This window comes from Aulonocara sp. 'chitande type north' Nkhata Bay, linkage group LG6 (genome assembly GCF_057382095.1).
Source record: "Aulonocara sp. 'chitande type north' Nkhata Bay isolate Kocher_YH1m ecotype deep benthic linkage group LG6, A_spYH_male_GT1.1, whole genome shotgun sequence".
In the NCBI taxonomy this organism is placed as follows: Eukaryota; Metazoa; Chordata; class Actinopteri; order Cichliformes; family Cichlidae; genus Aulonocara; species Aulonocara sp. 'chitande type north' Nkhata Bay.
Genome location: NC_141349.1, coordinates 1,936,070 through 1,960,899, shown reverse-complemented (window position 1 = coordinate 1,960,899; position 24,830 = coordinate 1,936,070). Strand labels below are relative to the sequence as shown.

Genomic DNA, 24,830 nt, shown 5'->3' with positions numbered 1-24,830 from the left:
AGAGAAGGAGAACTCGCATTATAGAATAAGGGGAAATGCACAGTACAGCTGCTGATCAGTGCTGAGTAACAGAGTCATGGAATACTAGAAGCTCAGTTACCAAAACAAACTTGTTGGTCAGGCTGTACAGCTGTTACTGATCAGAGATTTCCATAACACAGCCTAGCATCACACACAGTCTGTGTTTGCAGGGTAGTGATGTTTTGTTTGCAGTAAGAAAACGATTACTGTTATCGTGCACTTGGCTCTCGACATGTTTCCATCCAACGAGTCTCCAGCTTGATGGCATCGGTGGAGCCATTACAGCAGGGCAACAGAGGCTGAACGGGCCTCCCAGCAATTATTACCCAATGGGAGGCGAATGCCCACCAGGTTGCCAAACACTTTTTTTTTTCCAGACTGTACCAGTGTTCCTGTTTGAACATCTTCCAGCTGAAATGAAACAGCCTCAAGCGTCAGGGGTGTGGGCTCCCTGATAGACTTTATTGATCCCACAAGAGAAATTGATTTACAGCAGCAAGTAGGGCTGGGTATCGAAAACCGGTTCTTGTTGAGAACCGGTTCCCACTGTTTCAACTCCTTGGAATTGTTTGCCATGTTTGCAAACGATTCCCTTATCGATTCCAGTCGATTATCGATTCCAGAACGACGTCACCACGTTGCGGAGCGTCATTTACCTGGCAGGAAACATGGCGGCTCAAACGCTCAAAAGTTTGGTTATACTTCACGAGAACGGATGACAACAGGGCAACTTGCAATACTTGTAAAGTAGATATTTCATTTAAGGGAGGAAACACTACGAATATGCAAAAGCATTTGCTCACAAAACACGCGATAACCTTAAATGAATGTCGTGTTTTTAATTTCGCTCCGGACTCGTGAATCTCAACCCAGCAGCAGCGGTAACGTTTGCACTTCCTCTCCCGTTAATGCGGCAGGTAAATAATCAACTAACAGTGCATATTATGTTAGTGTGATCTGCCTTATTACAAACCTGCCATTACTGTGCGTTTAGTGACCATGATGAGACAGAGTCTGGCTCAGATGCTGGCAGTTCTCGCTGCAGGCTGCCGGTAGCGTCTCCTTTCAGGCCAGGATAGACGAACGTCACCGAGCAGTGACTGTTTGTGGTCAAAGGCTTGCACCCATTTGCCACAGCAGGTGATTTTCAGTAAGTGAATGTGTTTAATTGTAGGCAGGGACATTACTGGATATTCTTGTGTAATTGCTACAGAAGAATATTCATTTTATTATTTTACATTTACAATGTTTTTCCTGGGGATCCTGTGACACCCCATTGAAGAGCCGTAGGCTGGATCTCTTAAGATCTCACTGTTGGGTTTGTAAGGCCATGTTACTCCTAAATGTCTATCCTGTTCAAAGAGAAGATATAAAACAAAGTTCTAAGCTAATCGACCTTAGTGTTCTCCTTTTTTAAAAAGAATCGATAAAGAATCGAATCGTTAAACAGAATCGAAAATGGAATCGGAATCGTGAAAATCTTATCAATACCCATCCCTAGCAGCAAGAGTGAAACCAGTACAGTCTACAATAAACACAGTTAAATAAAAGTGCCTTATACTCTGAGATAATACAGAAATGTAAATATATAAAAAAGTGATAAAAGTTTAAATGAAGTTGGTTAAAAACAGTAAAATTAAGACTGATGTGTAGGAGAGAAGTGCAAATTGCTTTATAGTCTTTTGCCTGACAGGCGTGTAAACCTGTCCCAGAATGAAGTTATTGTACAGCTTTATAGAGAGAGGTTTTCTAAAGTGTTCTTTATGGCAGCGAGGCTGAATCACTCTGCTGCCTCAGAGGTGTGGAGTGGGTGTGATGGGCTGTCTGTGATGGAGAGGGTAGGTTCAGTGACCTCCTGGCCCAAATTCTGACCAATGATGCTTCCGGCCTCGCAGAGTAGTTTGTTCATCCTGCTGGCATTTCTGGCACTGACGCTGCCCCCCAGCAGACAGCAGCAAACTAGATGGTACTCACTACCACAGAAGAAGATCTCCATCATCAAAGGATATGAGCTTCATTAGAAAGTACAGTGTGCTCATCCCCTTCTTGCTTGTATGAATGGGTGAGTAAGGCAATTGTATCAAGTACTTTGAGTGCTCAGGAAGAGTAGAAAAGCGTTGTAGATGAACATTTGCCATCAGCCACCTGGGAAATGATTTACTAACGGCTTTTTTGGCACCAATAACTGGTTGTGCTCTTCCTGTGAGTGAGTGTCGATAAAGTCCGTCCCTAATCATTTTTTAAAATGGGAAGCGCTACATCAGGGCGCAGCAAGACATTGACAGGTTGGTGAAAGTTAGGAGGTTTAAGAAACAGTGGAAGAAGGCATCAGAAATGGAAAGGAGAAAACTTGAAGCACTTCAGTGTGAGGTGGAGAACATAGTGAACCGTGCAGGCCTAAATGGGCATTCCTTATAGTCTCTGCAAGCTAAAAAAAGGTGGCTTGGAGAAAGAAATCATACCAGGACTTGTGGAACGGCAGTACAGATCCTAATTCATCACACAGTTCAGTTAATCAGTCTTAGCTACACCCAGGTGCATGTAATGAAGCATCTCAAACAGACTTTATCTCTTTATTGCTTCAACTCCCAGAACAAACACGCATCATGACAGTGTGCAAAACTCTGATGTGGGCATCAAGTGTCCTGTATGATTTAACAGACAATGTGGAGATACAGAAATTCTTATATTGCTGCCATATAACCTGCATCATTATAACTGCATTGATAACATTCTTTACAGCATTATTCCATCTAATAATATTTCTCACAGTATTGATACTGCATTACAGCTGTTTATTGAAGATGTCCATTTGAGGATCCTTCCATTATGTTAACTTTTATTACAGGTACGGTTAGAAGTATTTTACACACATTGCATATCTGTGCTTATTTTGAGTTGATGTTCGGTTCATTAAGGGTCTTAAGCTTCACTGGCGTGACTGTCCAGGTGATCCATGCTGAGGGAAACTAGAACATAGAAGGATAACTGCAATGCATGCTTACAATACATATAATCTAGGAATGTGTCAGACCTGAGGCCTTAACTCATTTGGTGTCTCACTATATTTTATTCTACTTGGTAACAGACGACCAGAGTCAATAATTAGCCTCAGAGACCCTGAGGGCTTGAAGTTTATTACCTTGTATGGAAGGTGTTATAGAAAAGAGAAGTTCTATGTCTGCTTATAGCTATTAAAGATGTACGATTGACTGTGACTAATGTCTGGAACCTATTTTAATCTGTGGGGGGGCGTGTACCCCACTGCTTTATAAGTATCCACAACATGTATGTTGGTCAGAAGACATATGTTGATGTTTTCTCCGGGCTGTTACAAACTCATCGTTTGATTGCACTTTTCTGGGGCCTCCGTGGTTTGTGACACTGCTCTACATTGATTGATTTCGCGACAGTTTCTTGAAATAAAAAGCATGGGCATTATCTAATTAGAGCTGTGTTTGCTAAAGAGCTGTGAGACAGAGTTGATCTAAAACAGCATACCTCTGCAGCTGCACCTGTCGAGCAGGTCTGTTTGGATAAATGTCGTGGGTGGGGTGGGGGGGTTAAGAGGAGGGATCAACAAAACAATGAAGGAAAAATGACACGAATGAGAAAAGTGAAATCCAGACTGACAGGAGCAAGAGAAGGAGAGGAACGAGCTACAGGGAACATCTCGTACAAACACTCAAATACAACCTCTCTGCTGAAACTGCAGGTAAGACATGTTCACTAACATGTGAACTGTGGACTCTGTTCCTGTTGTTAGTTGGTGTCTGAATAGGATCAGTTCACCCAGCAGCCTGTAGAGCGTCATCTGTCTGTGCACATGTCAAAGGAAGCTCTGTATATGCCTATATGTAACACAAGTACTGATATTTAATGTTATCATGCAGTGTGTGAAAGTGTGTAAAAACATGCAACAACACACGCTACCTGTTTATACTGCAGCTTTACAGCTTTAATATCAAAGCTAAATGATGTAACTTCAGGAAATGGTTGTGCAGGCAGGTGTTATCGAGCTGTGTGCCTGTACGGTCTGATACTCCAAATCTGTTTCATGACGACGTGAAAGAAATCAGCAGAGAAAGGCAGCCGTGGGTGTGGGTCGCTACGCCACATGAAACTTTATATAAGCCTTTGACACCAGTGTGCTCAACAGTTATACAGTCTGTTGTTGACATGTGTGCGCCGTCACGATACTTTTACCAAAGCTGGATTTATAAACCAAAAACATTAACAGAATCACAACGACAGTGATGGGTCATTGTCGGTCACACTGACTGTTGATCAGGTTCAAATTCAGCCTTTTGGTTTTATACCAGTGTTTCCCCCAAAGTCTCGTCAAAATGGTCAAATTTCACATGGTCTTTGTGTTCTTATTGGTCAACAGTGATTCTCTGTCATGATGGCCATTTTGGCACTTTTTCACATAGGACTGGGTAGGCGTGGCTAAATCACTATTTAAAAACCACGTTTTGTATTCAGTTCATCTTTGTCTGATTAAAAAAAGTGATCATTAATCTCACACGTTTAATTGTGACCTATACTTTTTCTTAGCACTGAGGTTGTGAGAACAACACAAAACCTCACCTCCATCATAGGTTCACCAGTGTTAATATAAAGCACTGGTATAAAGTGTTGCACACAGATTTTACACATTACTTTTCATAAATGTTATCATCTTCTCTGAGGAAGCTTTCGGATACACGACAGCTCTGTGATGTCTTGCATATTTCAGTAATGACCACTGTCTTCGGATTGTTTACCACATGACTGAGTAATGGCTCAACAATGCTGGTGGTGCTTCCTGTGCGGTGGCTGCTCGCACGTTTTCATGAGCCAGTAAATCTGTCTGTTATTTATTTTATTTTGCTTCTTTACTTTCCTAAAGCACTCATATATTGTGTTCCATCATTTTTTCCAGTGCTGTACAAAAAGCAGCTGATGTTTGGATTAGTGAAGCTTCCACTCTGCTAATTTCACACGACAGCACATTTCTGCCTGGTATGAAGAAACTAACAGAAAGATCGCTCTCATGAGGTCACTGTGACAGAAGCAGGCTTCCTTTCACTTCTCTTATTCATGAAATAACAGTTTATTGTTGAATGCTGGAGCGAGGTGCTTATACGACATAAATACATATTATCCTGCCAGTCAGAGTCAGCTGATCTCAGTACAGCACACACTAAAGAAACACGAATGACTTGCAGTATTTTTTCCTCATTGCCTCGTTTAACTCGGTAATGATGACGTCCTGGCCGAGAATATTCCAGCCGAGCCTGAATTTCTTGATCTTGCGCAACTACTCCTTTGTATATTTTCACTGTGTGTTTTAGCTTTAGTGTGTTTAAGTTAAGGAAGTGCACACTCACACTGAGAGTCTCATGCTGCCAGCAGCTCCAAAGAGCTTCTGAATCAGTTGATGGATTAGGCGAACAATGAATGTTTTAGAGTACACTTAGGTTACATGTTACCCAGCAAAAAGGGGCATGAATCCTCTCGGTACCTGTTTGTCCTTCACTTTTGGTTCTTGATGGATATTGCTGAAGTCGAGCTTTAGACCGGTGATAATGAGATCATTTTAATGATAGTAATATATGAGCTAAGACTGGGGCTGTTAGGCTGTATCAGAGTGCAGATATCCAGGCTGGACGAGTGAAACCAGCCTATCAGTCCAGCTCGTCCAGGTTTCAGGATGAAGCGAGTGTTTGCAGCACTACTGTCACTGTTCTGTATATTATTGTGTAACAGTGACTGTTCCTCGTCTGCGGTCATGAATTTTGAGTACGTTAGCTGGGCCAGGACTTGCTGAATGGAATATGGCTCCCATCTTTCATAGCAGTGACCAACAGGTGCTTCGACAGGAAATGAAGGAAGCTGGTCAGAGGGCGTGGCTTGGGTGTGTCAGACACTTGAAGAACAGGTGGATGGATAGATAAAAACATCTAATAATTCAAAGTTTATCACTTCAGCTTGTATTGGAGAGGTGGATGTTGCCCAAGATAATACCTCCATCCACTCCATCACTCACTGGCCAATCACAGGAGCAGAATGAGATTACCCATAATGCACCACTAAATGACAGGATATCATTCCTGTCTCTGGATATCTCTGTACAACTCCTCCATTTCATTCACAGCACACAGTGCAGTAGTTCCAGCATTACTACTGCATCCTCTACAGAGAAAATAACAAAGTACGGGATCTTAACCATACATATCCATGTATATATATTTAATATTCTCTGCTATTAGTATCTCTTAGAGCTATTTTGTTTCTATTTTGTAACTTTGTAACATATTGTATTAATTAGTCGGTTACTGTTCTCACTGCCTCGAGTAACTGGGAACACATATTTTCAGGGATAATTAAAGAGTTCTGGTTCTGATTCAGCGTAGTTTGGAGTTCCCATGAACAAGCTCCAGACCAGTTCTGTATAAACTCAGTCTTTTCCTGTGGCAACGAGAATTAGATGAGATCTGAACAGTAAAGCTTTTGAAAGTCATGTCTGCTGATGCACACGGTTTAATATTTTTCTAATCTTCTGTCTGTCTCTATATGCAGCTTAAAACTAAATGGCTATGTCACTACCTGCTGCCTTCCTGTCTGAAGAACAGTTCACCTGCCCTATATGTCTGGAAGTATTTACCAAACCGGTCACACTACCATGTGGACACAGTTTCTGCCAAACCTGCATTTCCTCCTACTGGGACGGAAACAGTACAAAAATGTACCAGTGCCCTCTCTGCAAAGAGTCCTTCCTCAAGAGACCAGCTCTCCATATCAACCTGACCCTGAAGGAAATAACTGAACAATTCAAGCAGATGGCCGGCTCTCCTGTGGCTGACAGACTTGGAGGAACGGAGCCTTCCAGGTCCCCTTCCCATCATAATCAACCACTGCCACCCAGATTCCAGAGGCAGGGGGAGATGCCCGAGAACATCTTTGCAGAAATGATGTCACGTTTTCAGCGCCTGCCAGACCCCGGGCTGCCTCACGCTGCACTCCCCCAAAGCCAGAGTCGAGATGGTGCTCCCTTTGTCAGGACGGAGCATCACGACCCCCCACCACCTTACCCCAGGTACCGAAATATACTGAAATATTGCATTACAATATATTTGACTGAACCACATTAATAGTAAATGGACTGGATCTTATGTTTTCCAAGTGCTTTATACATGCCTCATTCACCCGTTCATGCAGCCACCTTTTTCTACACTTCAGTGCTTCCCATGTAGCAGTCACACATTCACACTCTGATGGATGCGTCAGCAGCTTGGAGTTACTGTCTTCACTGAGGACATTTGGCACGCAGACTGGTGCAGCCAGGGATTAAACCACTAACACTGTAGCTAGTAGATGACCTGCTCTACTGTTCAGTTTTATTCATATATCTCCAAATCACAGCAGCAGTCACCTGAGGGCCACAAAAAGTCTGTAAAGTTGGACTCAGTAAATGACTTCACATTTGTAAAGAGACGTTCACGAAGTTACCAAATAGTACCAAACAATCATCCAGATTTCTCTGGATGATTGTTTGTCATTAGTGTGTCAGCGGGATGTTTGTGAGAGTAGTGCCACAACAAAGCATAAATTATTTAATTTTTTTTTTTATTTGTTCCAAATTTGACTTTGTAACTTTTCAGGTCTATGCCTGTAGTGGTGAGGTATGTGGGGGGACATTTTCATATCCTCTACACAGAGTCATGTGAATGTTTGGGCACCCCTGATAATCCTCATATTTTTCCTTCATAAATCATTATTTGTTTGGATCAGCAATTTCATTTCAATGTGTCATATAGGAGACACACGCAATGATATTTGAGAAGTGAAATGAAGTTTATAGGATTTACAGAAAGTGTGCAATAGTTACTTCAACTAAATTAGGCAGGTGCATAAATTCGGGCACCCTTGTTGTTTTATTGACTTGAATACCTTTAGCACTAATTATTGAAACATAAAATGTGTTTGGTAAGCTCATTGACCCTTGACCTACATACACAGGTGAATCCAATCATGAGAACGGGTATTTAAGGTGGCCAATTGCAAGTTTTTCTCCTCTTTGCATCTTCTCTCGAGAGTGGCTACAAGGGAGCCTCAAAACAGCTCTCAAATGACCTGAAAACAAAGATTGTTCACATCATGGTTTAAGGGAAGGATACAAAAAGCTGTCGCAGAGATTTCAGCTGTCAGTTTCCACTGTGAGGAAAATAGTGAGGAAATGGAAAACCACAGACACAGTCCTGGTTAAGGCCGGAAGTGACAGGTCGAGGAAAATCTTAGATAAGCAGAGACGAAGGATGGTGAGAACAGTTAGAGTCGACCCACACACCAGCACCACCGGCGCCAGTGTCTGGCAGCCTCGCCTCTGTCAGTGCGCCCCAGGGTGGCTGTGGCTACACAGTAGCTTACCGTCACCAGTGTGTGAATGGGTGGATGACTGGATGTGTAAAGCGCTTTGGGGTCCTTAGGGACTAGTAAAGCGCTATACAAATACAGGCCATTTACCATTGTTCAACTATTCTGCACACTTTACACAAAGAGATGCTGTATGAGAGAGTGATGCAGAGGAAGCCTTTCTGTGCACCTGCCACAAACAGAGTCGCTTGAGGTTTGCTAAAGCACATTTGGACAAGCCGGCTTCATTCTGGAATAAGGTGCTGTGGACTGATGAAGCTAAAACTGAGTTATTTAGACATAACAAGAGGTGGTATGGAAACAGAACACAGCACTCCAAGAGGAACACTTGCTGCCCACAGTAAAATGTGGTGGCACTTCCGTCATGCTGTGGGGCTGTGTGGCCAGTGCAGGTACTGGGAAAAGAAACTGCTGATCCAAACAACCAGTGATTTATGAAGGAAAATCATGAAAATGATCAAGGGTGCCCAAACTTTTGCATACCACTGTAAATGCTACAAGGCTCCCACAGAGAGGACCAGATTTACTAAGTGGACACATTAGCTTGATGCCACAACAGCAGAAACGCTTTGATGGGAGGATTCAGCAGCAGCAGTGGACAAGCAGACCCGATGAGGGAGCGAGAAATCGGAAAATAAAAAAAACAATCAAATACATGCTCAGAGATTTTACGTGAATAAACATCCATCTCACACAAATCAATTAGTTAAACTACAGACACGTCTTAAAAACATATAGGCCTAGACAACCTGCTAATACTTTTCATTCCTCGTGGGTTTGTAAACTAATAACAGTGTTATATGACGTTTGGCTGCTCTGTGCTCTGCTGTATGGAGAGATCAGCACCTCGTGGCTGTTTGGTAGTTTAAATGCTTCAGATAGTCTCCGACCCCTGCTCTCAGGGAGTCCTTACCACGCCGACTGTTGAACTTTACAACAAAACTACTTTCCAGTATTAAGCACATTTTATGTTTATGCCTGTTTGATAAACAGTCCAAAGCCACAGAGATTCCCTTTGTTACGATGAATAGCACGAGCCGTCATTTGCGTTGGAACGACCTGAGCCCCTCCACTCCTCTTCTTTGGAAAAAAAGAAAAAGGTTCAAATGTTTCATCACTTATTGAAATATACATGTTATTAAACCAACTCAGCAGTTTCAAACGATTGAAGAGAAGGCGAGTGGGCTTCTTTAGGTTTGTGAAGACATCCGGCCTGGCATCCACGAGGCTTCTTCACTTTTAAAACAACAGACGCAGACTCTAGTAATGGTTGTCCTCTTGGAAGGAGTACTGAGACTTCTTAACCATTACTAATGGTATTAGTCCTCAAGTGAGACAAGGTTTTAGCACTGATGTTTACAACAGAAACATTTGTATGGTGCACGTTTCTGGCCTCCCATTCTCATTTTTAGACCACTGGAGTATTTTTGCATTACTCACAGCTCAAAAGCATCTTTTGTTTTATACTGGGTGTTGCTCAGGTCACCCACTGCCTAAAACAAGTGTTTCTTGACTGGTTGGCCATTGCAAACAGGAGGTTTGAACAGGAGGTGAGTGGTTGTGCTGTGTTCACAAAGATATCTCGTCAGTATGACATCATGAACGGACGGGAAAAAAACTGTGTGAAACAGATTGTTTAGAGGAGTGTTTGCATGTAGTATCAGTGTACATATGACAGGAAATAAGAAAAGCAGAGTAAGGAAACCTTTTGTGTTAACAGCTAAATGTAACCATACACGTGTCAAACTGTAAACAACTGAATAATATGTCCTGGAAACCAGACGACAGGTTAATCAGTCACTTACATGTTACGGCTTTATTCAAATGTTGACATGTCCAGTGACTCGGATTTGCCGCCGTGCCCCATCCACCTGAGAGGTCTGGAATTCTTCTGTCGCACTGATAACGTGTGCGTGTGCAGCACGTGTGTGGGGACGCCAGATCACCTAGGACACAACATCACCCCCGCCAAACGAGAGTGGCACTTGAAGAAGGTTTGTGCATGTGGTGGTTGGCTCACAGCTAACTGGGCCTCACTGACTGGTTTAGTAAAAGTTCTCTTTGAGAAGATTAAACCATCATGCTGCGGGGATTTGTTGCAACTTTGTTGTAGGGTTGGGAATTCTTACAGTTATTGTGATGTTGATATGTATTTCTTTAATTTTCAGAATGTTGAAGGTTTTTTTCCTCACAGGCTCCTGATATGCTGTCATGGCATGATTCTAATTTTCACAACAGAATAACTGGAACGATGGATTCCAGTTTGGGCTGGCATGTCCAAAGGTCAGAGTATCAGGTGGAGCTGTGAACATCCTCACTGCTAAACTCTGGGCTGGACCACACAGCTGTGCTATCATGCACAGTCTGTTAGAACTATGTCTCTAGGTTTGTGTCTGTGCAGAACCACAGTGGATTGAGATGAATCCAGATGTGACTGCAGGCTTTCAGCTTTGATTCAGCACCTTTAGCAAAACTCCTGCACTCACTGTTCAGGAATTAGAAGCTTTTCTACACAGTCTCCCTTTTTCAGAGGCTCAAGGTGAACGAGAGTATTTTCAACATTTTAATTTTTAAAAGTTGAATTATGTATTAATACACACACATTTAAATATAACACTTGTATTTAATATTTTAATGAAAAACGGCTCCCTGATGTTTCGAACCCTAAACTGTAACCATCTCCAGCTGCTGCTTGTTCGTGCGTCTCTGTGCCTTCAGTTTTGTATTCAATAAGCTGCTCTATAGAGTTCAGTTAGGGTGACTGACTTTGTTATAATATCCCATTTCTTTATCTTGATAAACTCTTCGGCAGAGATGGGCAGTAACGCGTTACGCGTTACTGTAATCTGATTACTTTTTTCAAGTAACGAGTAAAGTAAGGGATTACTATTGCAAAAACGGTAATTAGATTACGTTACTTTCCCGTAGGAACGCTGCGTTACTGCGTTACTAAAACCGTGATTTTTTTGGGAGAATGTCTCACGACAGTGACGTAAGCGAGCGTGTCGTTCGTGACAACAGCTGTGTGCAGATCAACAGTGGATCATATATCGATTGTGGGAGAGAGTATGAGCGTGCAGCGTTTAAAGCGTGGAAGTACTGACCTTACTTTGAGTTTGATTCCATAAAAAGTGACAAAAACATTAGTGTCCGCTGTGCGTGGGAAGAAAACTTCTCTTTACAGCGAAAAAACCCCTAAACTTCTGAGCAAGCACCGAGTAGCTACGACGTAATGGGAAACTCACAGAGAAACTCGCGGATTCTTCCACTGACTGCTGCGGCTCACCTGCACCAGGGTAAACCTCCGCCTACCCCACTCCTGCTTTACAGGTGTCAGCCGGGGATCAGCTGATCACGGGGTCGGGTTTAAAAGAGAGACACCACCCACCTGTTCGCCGCTCAGACATCATTCTCTTCATGTCAGGAGCTCCGAAACTCTGCCGACGTCAGTCTCCGCCTGATTCAGCAACCGTGAGTGTTTTTCCCTTCGATCCTCTTTTTCATCCCGGCTCCGCTAGCTCTCTGTCTGTAACGACAGTTCCGAAGCCACGCTTCGTGCACTGATCGTTACTAGAATAACTGCGTGTCTGTTCCAACCCACCGCGAGCCTTCGCCGCGTTTGGGTCTAGCCAGCACACCACACGGGCACACCGTCCTACTGTGTGTAATTCGCCTGATCGTGACAGGATGTCTGAGCCTCCTATAGACCCAGCGGAATTCGAACGGCTGAAAGCCGAAGTGCTATATCTTCGCGGTGTGGTAGATCGGATGTGCACAAAAATGGAGTCCCTCACCGAAACCGTCCTCCAACTTTCCACTTCCGTCACTTCGCTGCAACGTCAGCCAGTGCCGGTGAGCGCGGAGCCCCGGATCGGACTGCCAGACAAGTGGAACGGAGTTGATGGCCGGCCTGATGGTTTGCTCACCACTTTAGACATGCTGTTTAAATGTCAGCCCACTAAATACACCACCGCCCGTGCAAAGGTCGCACTACTAACCTCTCTCTTGTCTGGCCAGGCTCAGGAATGGGGCGTGGCTCTCTACAACAATAAATCGGCAGCTTGCAATGACTATGCCCTGTTTGTGGAGGAATTAAAAAAGACGTTTGTTCCCCCTAGCAGCGAAGTGGAAGTGGAGTCACAGCTGCTTCATCTACGCCAGGGCAGTCGACCCGTCTGCCACTTTGCTTCTCAATTCCGCACCCTGGCCGCTAAGCTACAGTGGGGGGATGCTTCTCTGTGCTCTATTTTTCTGGAGGGACTGGCTGATTACATCCGGGAGGAGATGACCGGCTGTGAGGCTCCTAAAACCCTGGACGAGGCCGTGGACCTCGCCCTGAAGATCGACCAACGAGTGATGTCGCGGCCTCACCACACCCCTCGGGCCTTCAAACCCTTCCAGCCTCAGAGGGCCACGTCTTCGCAGCCTCCTCCCCCCTCTGATGGAGCCACTGCTAGCCCAAGCAGCACATCCAGCGAGGAGCGCATGCAGCTGGGTGGACTCCCCAAAGAGGAGAGAGAGAGACGCTGGTGTGAGGGTCTCTGCGCCTACTGTGGATCAGCTCGACACCGTCGTCCCCAGTGCCCGCTACGTCCGGGAAACGACGACGCCAGGTAGACTGCGGGGGAGTCCCACCTGGCCCTTCCCACTCCTCTGACCCCTCTCGTTTCCTGTTACCAGTAATATTTCTCCTGACACACCAACAGTTCTCATCTGAAGCCCTCCTGGACACCGGAGCCGCTGAGAACTTCATCGATCAAAAACTAGCCACTCGACTTCGCATTCCGTTAACTTCCGTCGATCGATTTCTCCCGGTGACCTCAGTGGATGGGTGACCACTCCAACCCTACCCGATCCAGTTCCAGACCCAGCCGGTTCGCATGTCTATTGGGGATCATCAGGAGGAGATCCGGTTTCTAGTAGTCTCGGCCCCTTCCTCTCCTCTCATCCTCGGATACCCCTGGTTCCGTCAACATGACCCCCACGTCTCCTGGTCTTCCTGCCAGATCCTGGACTGGGGTCCCCGGTGTCCACGCCGCTGCCTTCTCTTCCGGACTGAAAAGGACTCTAAGTCAGAAGAGGCGTCACCCCCGGAGCCCATTGATCTGGATAAGATCCCTCCGGCTTACCATGACCTAGCTGAGGTCTTCAGTAAGAGGCGAGTCTCTACTCTCCCTCCACATCGTTCCTACGACATGGCCATCGAGCTCCTCCCGGGAGCGGTCCCTCCTCGTGGTCGCCTGTTCTCGCTGTCACCCGCAAAGAACAAAGCCATGGAGGAGTACGTTGCTGAGGCTCTCCAACAGGGCTTCATTCGCCCTTCTACCTCCCCTGCAGCTGCGGGATTCTTCTTTGTCAAAAAGAAAGACGGCGGGCTCCGCCCCTGTATAGACTACCGGGGCTTGAATAAAGTCACTGTCAAGAACCGCCATCCTCTCCCTCTGCTATCCACCGCACTCGATTCCCTCTCCCAGGCCTGCATCTTCACCAAACTAGACCTACGCAGCGCCTACAATTTGGTGCGGATTAGGGAAGGGGACGAATGGAAGACAGCCTTCATCATCCCCAACGGGCACTGGGAGTACCTGGTGATGCCCTTCGGCCTCTGCAACAGCCCTGCTGTCTTCCAACATCTGATCAACGATGTCTTGCGGGATATGCTAGGCCGGTGGGTGTTTGCTTATCTGGATGACATCTTGATCTACTCCCGCACCGAAGTGGACCATATTCGCCACGTGCGGACCGTGCTGAGCAGGCTGCTCGAGTACCAGCTGTTCTGCAAACTGGAGAAGTGTGCTTTCCATCAGCGGTCCACCACCTTCCTGGGCTTCACCATCTCCTCCAATGGCCTGACCATGGACCCGCAAAAGGTCCAAGCCGTGACCCAGTGGCCTCAGCCCTCCAGCCTTAAGCAGCTACAGAGCTTCCTGGGCTTTGCCAATTTCTATCGGCGCTTTATCCGCAATTTCAGCACCATTGTCGCCCCACTGACATCCCTCACCAAACCAGCTAACCTGCCTAAGCCCTTCTGCCTCTCCCCAGGTGCAAAACAGGCATTCAGAGACCTTATCCGCCAGTTCACTACGGCTCCCGTCCTGCTCCACCCTGATCCTGCCAGAGATTTTGTGGTGGAGGTGGATGCCTCCAATGTTGGCGCGGGCGCCGTCCTTTCTCAACACGGCCCGGATGGAAAACTTCACCCGTGCTGCTATTTCTCGAGGAAATTCTCTGACACGCAGCGACGGTACGGTGTCGGAGACCGAGAACTCCTGGCCATCATGTGGGCCTTAGAAGAGTGGCGGCAGTGGCTCCTGGGAGCGAAAGAACCGTTTCTGATCTGGACTGATCATCAGAACCTGATCCATATTTGTTCTGCCAAGCAGCTTAACCTACCGCCCTGGTTCCAAGAACACCAAGGCAGACGCTCTCTCCAGGCAGTTCGCCCAGGGCGGCCTCACGTCGGACCCTGCACCTATCCTACCAGCTCATTGTTTCGCTGCCCCCCTTCGGTGGCCCTTGGAGGACTCTATCCGGGATGCCCTGACCGCCGAACCACCTCCGCCTGACACCCCGGCTGGGAGGCTCTCTGTACCATCCCGGTGCCGTCAGGAGGCCTTGCTCTGGGCTCACTCCTCCCCGCTCTCTGGTCACCCGGGGCCCGACAGGACCCTCCAACTCCTCCGTCGTGCCTTCTGGTGGCCCTCCATGTTCACCGCCAGGTTCTGGAAAGCCTTTTGCCGCCTGATTGGAGCTTCTCCCAGCCCGTCTCCGGCTTCCGCCCGCCATGAAGGTCCATCCGGTTTTCCACGTCTCGCAGCTTAAACGGCGCGTCACTTCCTCGCTGGCGCCCACCTCCCGGGCCCCGCCCCTGCCCAGGTTCGTCGATGGGGGTCCTGTCTACACTGTCCGGCAGATTTTGGACTCCCGTCCCCGGGGTCGGGGGGTCCAGTATTTGGTGGACTGGGCTGGCTACGGTCCTGATGAGCGCTCCTGGGTGCCGTCCCGCTTCATCTTGGACCCTTCCCTGATCTCGGATTTCCGTCGCCGCCGTCCTGGCCCGTCGGGTGCCGGTCCTCGGGGGGGGGGGTCCTGTCAGCCGGTGATCAGCTGATCACGGGGTCGGGTTTAAAAGAGAGACACCACCCACCTGTTCGCCGCTCAGACATCATTCTCTTCATGTCAGAAGCTCCAAAACTCTGCTGACGTCAGTCTCCGCCTGATTCAGCAACCGTGAGTGTTTTTCCCTTCGATCCTCTTTTTCATCCCGGCTCCGCTTGCTCTCTGTCTGTAACGACAGTTCCGAAGCCACGCTTCGTGCACTGATCGTTACTAGAATAACTGCGTGTCTGTTCCAACCCACCGCTAGCCTAGCCGCGTTTGGGTCTAGCCAGCACGCCACACGGGCACACCGTCCTACTGTGTGTAGCTCGCCCCGCTGTGACAACAGGTGAAAATAGAGCAACAGGACCGCTGAGTCTTTGACTTTATTTATTTTCTGCTGTGTTTTACTTGCATCTATTTGAAAGAGTGAGTGTAAACACAACAAAAAAAAATTTATGTGCTGGAATGTGCAGAAAATAGGTTTAAATGTTAAACAAATTTCTTCAAGTCAGAGAATGTTGCATATAATTACATTTTTGCTTGATGCATAAAGTTAAAAGATTAAAACTGATAAAACAAGTTTTAAAAAGAGACTTTTCCATTTGATTAAATTTTGTATGATGGATTATGCAGAAAAAGTAGAATTGGGCTGAAAGATCGATCACTTTATCACCTCTTCAGGTTGTAAATCGTGTTTTTAAAAAGTAACTAAGTAACTAAGTAATTAATTACTTTTGAAAAAAGGAATCAGTAAAGTAACAGGATTAATTTTTTGGGGAAGTAATTGGTAATTAGTTACTGATTACTTTTTTTCAAGTAACTTGACCAACACTGCTCTTGGGTTGCTTTTGCTTTGGCCCATTATCCAATCATGTTTGCTCTCACTCATCAGAATTCATACTACTTCTATCAGCAGTAACACCTGGCTCCACCGTTTTTGTGAAACACCTGAATTAAAGCTGAAGATCTGCACTTCAATCATATTTTCAGTGTTTGTCAGTTGACACAGTTGATTTTAAATCAAAGTCAACTGTCATTGACAAACAAACTGTGCATCTAATTGTATATAAACATGCAACTGCAGCAGAGCATGTTTAATGCGTTGGTTGTTAGACACACTGTGTGTTTTCTGTCTCATTCAGGCTAAGTTAGGTGTTACTGAGGCGGAGCTAAAGGAGCTCATCAGTGAGAGAGAGAGAAAAGTGGAGGAGGTACACAGCTCCCTGCGAGAGATAAAGGTGAGTGATGTGGTGTCAACACGACTGCAGGAAGAAGCTTCGCTTATGGATCGTATGTATTTATTCTCTCACACGTGCACTTTGTTTGTTTGTTTGTTTTGTTAAGATAGCATGCTACATTTTTCCAGGAGCCAATCAGAGAGCAGAGATCTTTAGCTGACACTTGTCCTTAAAAACTGTTCATGTGGCCGAGCTGTTCATGTCTAATGAAATATCTCAGAAAAGAAAATGACAGAATAGATACCAAAAGTGAGCACACTTTAGTTTGTCACATTTTGCATTTATGGTTGTCTCTGAATTCTTCTTTTCTACTTTTCCGCTGGTTGCTGTTCGTGCTTTAATCAGGATAGTGCAGAGAGAGAGACGGATGAAGCCGTCTGTGCTTTTTCCAAGCTGATCTCCAGCGTGGAGCACTGCCAAGCTGAAGTCTTGGAGGTGACCAACTACAGAGACAATCATACTGCACACACTATTTTTGTCTCAAAGTAGACGACACATTTGTCGGCATATTCATGAACACACCCTTTCTGTGGCACCCAGGTGATAGAGGTGACTCTTCGAGCGGCAGAGCGCAGAGCTCAGAGCGTGCTGAGAGAGCTGGAAGAAGAAATAGCTGAGCTTAAACGGAGGAGCTCAGCACTGAGTCAGCTGGCTCTGTCTGAGGACTACATATTCTTTCTCAAGGTATGAATAAATAATGAAATGAGGCACCAGATAAAATAATACAGACGTAATACATTTGCAGTGCTCCACTAGTTACTCCCAGTAACAGATCCAGAAAGTAGCTATAAGTCCAGTTAAGGAATATACTGAGAATTGAGATGCAGAGATGTGAAACCCTGGATCAGGATTACTCATCTTGCTAGAGGCACTAGCTGCTGGGAGACATGAAAATGTCTTCTCCACTCACTTTTTTTTACTCCTGATGCTTTTATGTTATTGTTTGCATAAAACTACCAAATGATTGTCAGAGAATTGTGAGAGCCACGGTTATAGTACTAAAAGCTGGGGCGCCCCAGTCACGCTCACAGAACAGTTCGGTACAAGCAGCGTTTGTTAGGGTGCAGACACGTGACCAGGGAGGAGAGGGTTGTAGAGGTGCTCGTGGTGGCAACAGGAACGAGTGAATGAAGCTGATGAGTGTCGCCCATTCAGTTGCTAGAGGTTGCTGTTAGTCAGTGGGAAATTTCTTCCTCAAGCCTTGGACCAGTCATTAGAAAAGAAGCCTTCCCCAACCAGCTGGCAAAAAGTTTGTGATTCATTTGGTCAGCAGCATATTGTAGCACTGTGGTTTACTGGAATCGACAGATTCTCTGAGCTGAAGCGAAACAAGAAAAAGAGAAGATTAGGCTTAAACGAAATGCTGTGTCTTTTGAAACACATCGGCTGTGGCTGAGGCACGACTTCTACTTTGTAGGCATTTCTGGTTTGTGCCACACCTTATACTCCTGCTCAGCCAGTAGGTAGTCAGTAGCAATCTGCTAGCAACCAAAGCATTTACTGGGAGGTTTTTGGTGCAAACTCCAGGAACCACTGCCAACTACCTTTCCAGCAGAAACTACTGATGTTTCCAGATGTAATCTGCAGTGAGGGGAGGGAGTGCATGGACGAGAGTCTGAAAACAAGCAGATATGTTCTGGAGAGAAGAGAGAATGAAGGTTAGTAGAACCTGGACAGAGTTCAATGAGAGGGAGACAGGTGAACATGTAAGGAGTACATGGATGAGTTTGAAGGACAGTGCATGAGAGAGGTGCAGAAGAGAGTGCAGCCAGACCTTTTCCTAAACCGCCGATGAAAATGAAATCGGTGATTATTGGAATTTGTTATTTGGCCCTAAGTAACTGGAATTTGGCTACTTTGAGCATATAGTATGATTAACATGATATGTAACATAGACTGTATGTCTTTATGACATTCCTATCTCCCTGCAGACGTTCCCTTCCCTGTCTGCACCTTGGCAGGCTAAGAACTGGTCCGGAGTCTCTGTGTCATCTCAGCTGACGTCAGGTGTTATTCTCAGGTCTGTCAATCAGATGATGGAGCAGTTTCACAAAGAGCTGCGAATACTGCCAGAAATCTGTAAGTCTTCATTCCCACCTCAAGTTAAACTGGGCAGTAAAGTCACGTTGAAAATTCAAAAGAGCAAATAGTGTCTCTAAACCTTTGCAACTCAATGGAACGTCTGTACAATAGCAACGTAGCCAAAAACAGACCATCCTAGCATTATGTAATTCTAAGTTCAAACTCTGCATGATCGTGTTTTCATTAACAAACATCAAATATTAACTCAACATTACAAAAATGTGTCTCTCCATACTGGTAGGTCAGCAATCGTCATCAAACCAGTCTTTATCTAGACCCAACCCGAGTAAGTGTTTTAATGACAGCACACAATTCTTTACATGTTAATATTCTTCTTCAAATAAATGACTTGAAGAAAATGTCGAGAAGTCAATTTATCACATTTTCTTTGCAGAGGTTAAGAGGGTTCAAGAATATGCAGGTATGGACTTAAATCCTTTTAGCGTTTACTTTTGTTTGAGCCCCGAGCTAAACTGGCGGGTTTTTAGAAACTCCATTTCAAAGACGTTTTGGCATTTACAGTTTTCTGTCCAACTTGTGTACCGGACATCATTCATCTTTAACCCGAACTCAAGTCAGCAGTGTTACAGGGTGGAGGAACTAACCATTGCTCTATCACTGTATCTGTCAGTTGACATCACTTTGGATCCCACCACAGCCCACCCACGTCTCACCGTCTCAGCAGATGGGAAGAGGGTTTACTGCGGAGATCGCCATCAGGTGGTACCAGACAACCCGAAACGCTTTGACCGGGTAGTGTGTCTGCTGGCCAACCAGGGCTTCAACTCAGGGCGCCATTACTGGGAGGTAAGCAATATGGAAACAAGCTCTTTTAGTTTAAACTCTCAGTCTCTGTGTACAAACAAAGCAGTCCATCTGATGGGTACGTGGAGACATGAGCGAGGGGAGCTTTATGACATCTTGAGTTTAGTGAGAAGATTTTATGTGTTTCTTTTTGCTAAATTACTGATTAATTAGTGTTTTTTATTTCTTTTTTTAACATATGGGGGATCTCCCATCATAACTGGAAAAACTATGGCATCCACATTAAAGATCAAAGCGCACTGCAAATTCGGTGTCGAATGTCTAAATTAATCATTACCATAATGTCCTCTTACAGGTGGAGGTAGGGGGGAAGACTGATTGGGACCTCGGCGTGGCCAATCGGTCCATCAACCGTAAGGGTAAAATCACCGTGAGCCCCGCCCATGGATACTGGTTTCTCAGCCTTCGGGATCAGTCCGAGTTCGCCTTCAGAACAGAACCATCGACCAACTTGACGGTTCACATCAGACCATCTCGGGTGGGAATCTATGTTGACTATGACAAGGGACTGTTGTCCTTCTACAACGTAGATGCCAAAGTGCTAATGTTTACATTCACAGATAGTTTTTCTGATACCATCCATCCATTCTTCAGCCCCTGTACAAATAAATCGGGACGGAATGAGGCTCCACTAATCATCTGTCCTGTTGCAATGACAGAATGATCAACTATATCAAGTGCTTTAAAGTACTGCTTCAAGACTTGGATACAGAAACATCTGCAACTAATAACTGATCATTTTATTCTTTGCAGCACAATAAAGAAGAATATGGCCTTTGGTTAGCATATGCTAAAGCTGCCATTGTGATTAATATTGGCAGAAAATGTGAAATTCTTTCAGGAAAATACGGACTCTGCATCCGTCAAACTAAAGATGAGCGATGAGCCTCAGCTCAACGGCCTGCATTACCGATGGCATGGAGTCGCATGTGGATTTGGCAGTTTACACTTCTGGAAAGGCACACTTACTACATCATGAAACAAAAATGACACCAAAGAAGAGCCAGGACTGTTCAGAAAGTGCTCTCCTTGGCCGTCAGACGTTTGAGACTGCTGCAGAGAATCCTGAAAGCTGCGTCCTCAAAAAGAAACACTTCATTGTGTTGCTGTCATCACATTAAAAATGAGAAAATATTTTCCTTAAAACATTTACAGTGGCCATATTTTGATCATGAATCAGTGTGTGTTGGTATGTCTGGACTACATTTTTTATGTGTGCTCTGTGCCTTTAAGAGTCTCTGCAGTCTCTCCTTTTTCTGATTGGCTGCCGCTGTCTCCGGCAGACCTGTCCTCAGCTGCCCAAGTCATAGGCTGTATCCCAATTCAGGGTCTGCAGCCTTAAAGTACGCAGCCTTAACGATCCACAAGGGCCGCGTACTCAAAGACCGCTAAGGCCGGAAGTGCGAGGCTTGTGAAATCGGACAGTCTAGCCTCCGTTGCGCTGCCCAGGTTGCCTAGCAACCATGATACTAACAGCTGGAAACGTGTCATACAGCTGTGTTTGACAGAAATGAAGGAGAAAATCTTTTGTTCATTTGTTTGTTTCTACATGAGCTTTGATCATTCTCTGTAAGATTAAGCTCAGCTATTGAACGGCGTATATTTTAAAGTAAAGGCTTTAAAACCAAGTTAGTACAAACGTCACTAATGTCACATGACTTTGCCGACATGTGGCCAACAGGAATGTTTTAATGTTCTTTGTTATTAAACATTCGCACATAAATAAGTGACATAATATTCAGTACTTACTTTTAAAAGTTTACTCTTCGGGCGCCCCTCATCCGCTGTTTTTTTCTGCAAATTTATCCACACCCACCGCCGCGCTATGCATTCTGGGATATGTTGGGCCACGAAGTCTACACTGCCACAGCCTTAAAATTCAGGGACATGAAGGACGCATTTGAGGACCGCATTTCGAGCAGCCTTTGAATTGGGACAGCTTTCGTTGCGTCGCTGTGACGTAATCGGCCTTAAAATGTGGCCTTTAAGGCTGCAGACCCTGAATTGGGATACAGCCCTAGTATTTAATCCCTCTGTGTGTCCTGACAACAGCTAGGACAGTGTATAGTACTGTAAATAGCTTTGTCCACTTATAAACAGCACTGAAGCCCACTTCCTCTTGTATGTTTTCTCTTGTTTATTAAATTTGGGAGTTTGGGGTAGCGCTTGTCCTCGTCTAGTTTAAGTAGCACTTCTTTGGAAAAGCTTGTTTCTTTTGTTACTTTAGCTGATTTTGGTTCACCCTGGAGTTTCTGCTTTCAGTTTTGGTATGACTGATGTAGCAATAAACCTCACCTTCATCTGTGACTTGGCTGTTTCTGACTTTGGGGACCAAGGCACCTTTTTTTAACCCTTGTTGCGCTCCTGTACCCCCAGAGCGGGGCGTGACAGTATGTTCTCTGTGTTAATGTCCTATTCTGTGTTCTACTGATGAATCATCTAGAGGTAGAATCAGTGGAGTTTTTGAATGAGGGTTTTACACATATGTGATTCGGAGCACGGCAGCACTGATGCCACCTCTGTCACTGTTCGTGATTATTATTTTGTCTTTATAAATTCTTAGATTAATTAAATAAGTATACTTGATGTGATTTGATCATTATTATGTGATTATGAATATAATTTGATTCTGCTTTTGCTTTTCTTCTTTAAAATACTTAAAAAAAACTCCAGCAACTAAAAGACTAAATTGTGGACATTCCCTTTTTAACCCTTTGTGAAGGTAAGAATTTGAGCATTAACCAGTTTTAGTGTGAATAGCTCTTACTGGTTACAGGCCCATGTGACCTACTGTCCAGAACCCAAAAATGAACCCGGTTAATTACAATTACAAAGCTGCCATAATGAATGTGGCTGACGGAGGCTCGGCTTTCTTTTATCAGACAAAAGCACTCGGACAGTGGGGCAGTGAGAGCCGAGCGAGTCCCCTCACCCACATCTGCTCCATCTGAACTCTGCACTGGCTGCTGGGTAATACTCGTAGGATCAGGCATTAGGACTCTGGGAACAGAGATCCAGTCCAGACTTCCTGTACAGGGGCGCTGGTCAGAGGTCGATGTACTGTGGGAATGCACCCTCTCTGTGGGTCTCTCTGTCGTAGTTATCTTAGTGACTTCAAACATGTCTTTGTCATTTCCTTGTTCCTTTCTGTGACATGTGACAAGCATGGTTTGAATGCTTGGAATTATTTCCATGGATGACTTTTAGACGGTCACAGAGCAAAATGTTGATGCTATCTGAGACAGAGAGAGGTTGTTTCAGGTTAAAGACTTTAAGGTGCTTAAATTTGGTGCTACACACACACACACACACGTACACACACACACACACACACACAGATACTGAGAAGAAGGATGCGAGTTTTTGAATCTCAGCACAGATGTACAGTAGGTCTGTGATGTATTACCACTGGATGTGAGTTGTGATGTGATTAGAGCAGAGTGTAGAGGGCGATAGCAGCCTGCAGGGAGCTGCTGGTGAAATTCTTCCTGATTTTTAGATTTTACAGGTGAACGTGTGGATGTGATGCTTATGGCAGTCATGTGTATGTATGGCAGAGAAATGACTAAATATTCCCTCTAATATTATAAACTTTGTTTAGAAACACTCATCACTGAAACAGTTGATAGAATAATTACAATGATTAAATCGTTTATTGATGAATGGAAATAAAAAAGCCTTTAGCTTAGTTTCATAGATTTCAAAATGAATTCATTGCTCCTTCTTGTATTCAGCAGATTCTTCTTCCCATATTTTCAAAGTTTCTCCAGGATGATTTAGGTGGACCATGTTCTGTTCTGACAGGAGCAATATGATCAATAACTCAAGAAGGTGCATTAGAGAAATCATTTTATAATAACAGTACAGGTAACGTGTAGCTTTAAAATGTACTAATTATTAATCCTTTATTTATCCAGGTAAAAATCTCATTGAGATTAAAAATCTCATTTCCAAGAGAGACCTGGCATCATAGCAACAAAAGTCACATACCACATAGGTATATAACATTTAAAACAAATACAATATCCCATACAAACATGTGTAAAATATACAATAACAGATCAAATTAAGAGTACATTAAAAACAATCACACTGAGTAAAAGAGCTGTTCTCTCGTTCCTTTAAGACAGACTTAAACTCTCCCAAGGTAACCAATTCTGATAATTTCAGTTCCTTCTGCAGATTATTCCAGGAAGCAGGGGCAGCGTATTTAAAAGCCCTTTTCCCCAATTCTGTTCTGATTTTTGGGACAATCAATTGTATGATTTTGTTCGAACGAAGGTTGTATTGGTTGTGGTTTTCACACATATAAACACATAAATAAGATGGAACCAGCCCAAGGAGAGATTTATAGATAAAGATCAACCAATGGGAGAGTCTGCGAATATGCAAAGATGGACATTTAGCAGCAGCATACAAAGAACAATGATGTACATGATTAACTAATGAGTGTTTAGATGGATGAACAATAAGCTTCTGAGAAAATGCTGTAATGATAAGAAATGGCAACATTTGTGATGTGATACTGATACATCTGGAAGATCAAGGCTGTGGTTTTGTAAAAGGCCACTCCTGATTGGTTATTTGAGTTTATAGGCAGAGGATGTCAGCCGGTGATCAGCTGATCACGGGGCCGGGTTTAAAAGAGATGCCACCCACCTGTTCGCCGCTCAGACATTGTTCTCTTCATGTCAGGAGCTCCGAAACTTTGCCGACGTCAGTCTCCACCTGATTCAGCAACCGTGAGTGTTTTTCCCTTCGATCCTTTTTCTCATCCCGGCTCCGCTCGCTCTCCGTCTGTAACGGCAGTTCGGAAGCCACGCTTCGTACACTGATCGTTACTAGAATAACTGCGTGTCTGTTCCAACCCACCGCGAGCCTTCGCCGTGTTTGGGTCTAGCCAGCACGCCACACGGGCACGCCGAACTACTGTGTGTAATTCGCCCGATCGTGACAGGATGTCTGAGCCTCATATAGACCCAGCGGAATTCGAACGGCTGAAAGCCGAAGTTCTATATCTTCGCGGTGTGGTAGATCGGATGAGCACAAAAATGGAGTCCCTCACCGAAACTGTCCTCCAACTTTCCACTTCCGTTACCTCACTGCAATGTCAGCCAGTGCCGGTGAGCGCGGAGCCCCGGATCG

At 44.9% G+C, this 24,830-nt stretch overlaps 1 protein-coding gene across 2 annotated transcripts; it reads left to right on the top strand.

Moving 5' to 3' along the window:
* Positions 1 to 3,623: 3,623 nt before the first annotated feature.
* LOC147326987 (E3 ubiquitin-protein ligase TRIM21-like) lies at positions 3,624 to 22,335 on the top strand. Of its 2 annotated transcripts, XM_086294585.1 has the most exons (11): positions 3,624 to 3,736; positions 6,586 to 7,102; positions 10,280 to 10,433; positions 16,683 to 16,778; positions 17,124 to 17,213; positions 17,319 to 17,462; positions 18,710 to 18,857; positions 19,102 to 19,146; positions 19,255 to 19,281; positions 19,492 to 19,667; positions 19,981 to 22,334. In XM_086294585.1, the coding sequence occupies exons 2-11, from the start codon at positions 6,597 to 6,599 to the stop codon at positions 20,347 to 20,349; spliced, it is 1,755 nt and encodes a 584-aa protein (XP_086150711.1). In that variant the 5' UTR covers positions 3,624 to 3,736; positions 6,586 to 6,596; the 3' UTR covers positions 20,350 to 22,334. The 2 variants fall into 2 exon arrangements, with proteins under 2 accessions (XP_086150711.1, XP_086150710.1); XM_086294584.1 differs by having other exon boundaries at positions 19,255 to 19,667; positions 19,981 to 22,335.
* The last annotated feature ends 2,495 nt before the right edge of the window (positions 22,336 to 24,830 follow it).

Coding starts and splice junctions, on each gene's coding strand:
- LOC147326987 (XM_086294584.1), top strand. CDS start 6,597: ATGGCTATGTCACTACCTGCTGCCTTCCTGTCTGAAGAACAGTTCACC. Junction 16,779..17,123: donor GCTCCCTGCGAGAGATAAAG/GTGAGTGATGTG, acceptor TGCTTTAATCAG/GATAGTGCAGAGAGAGAGAC. Junction 18,858..19,101: donor GCGAATACTGCCAGAAATCT/GTAAGTCTTCAT, acceptor CCATACTGGTAG/GTCAGCAATCGTCATCAAAC.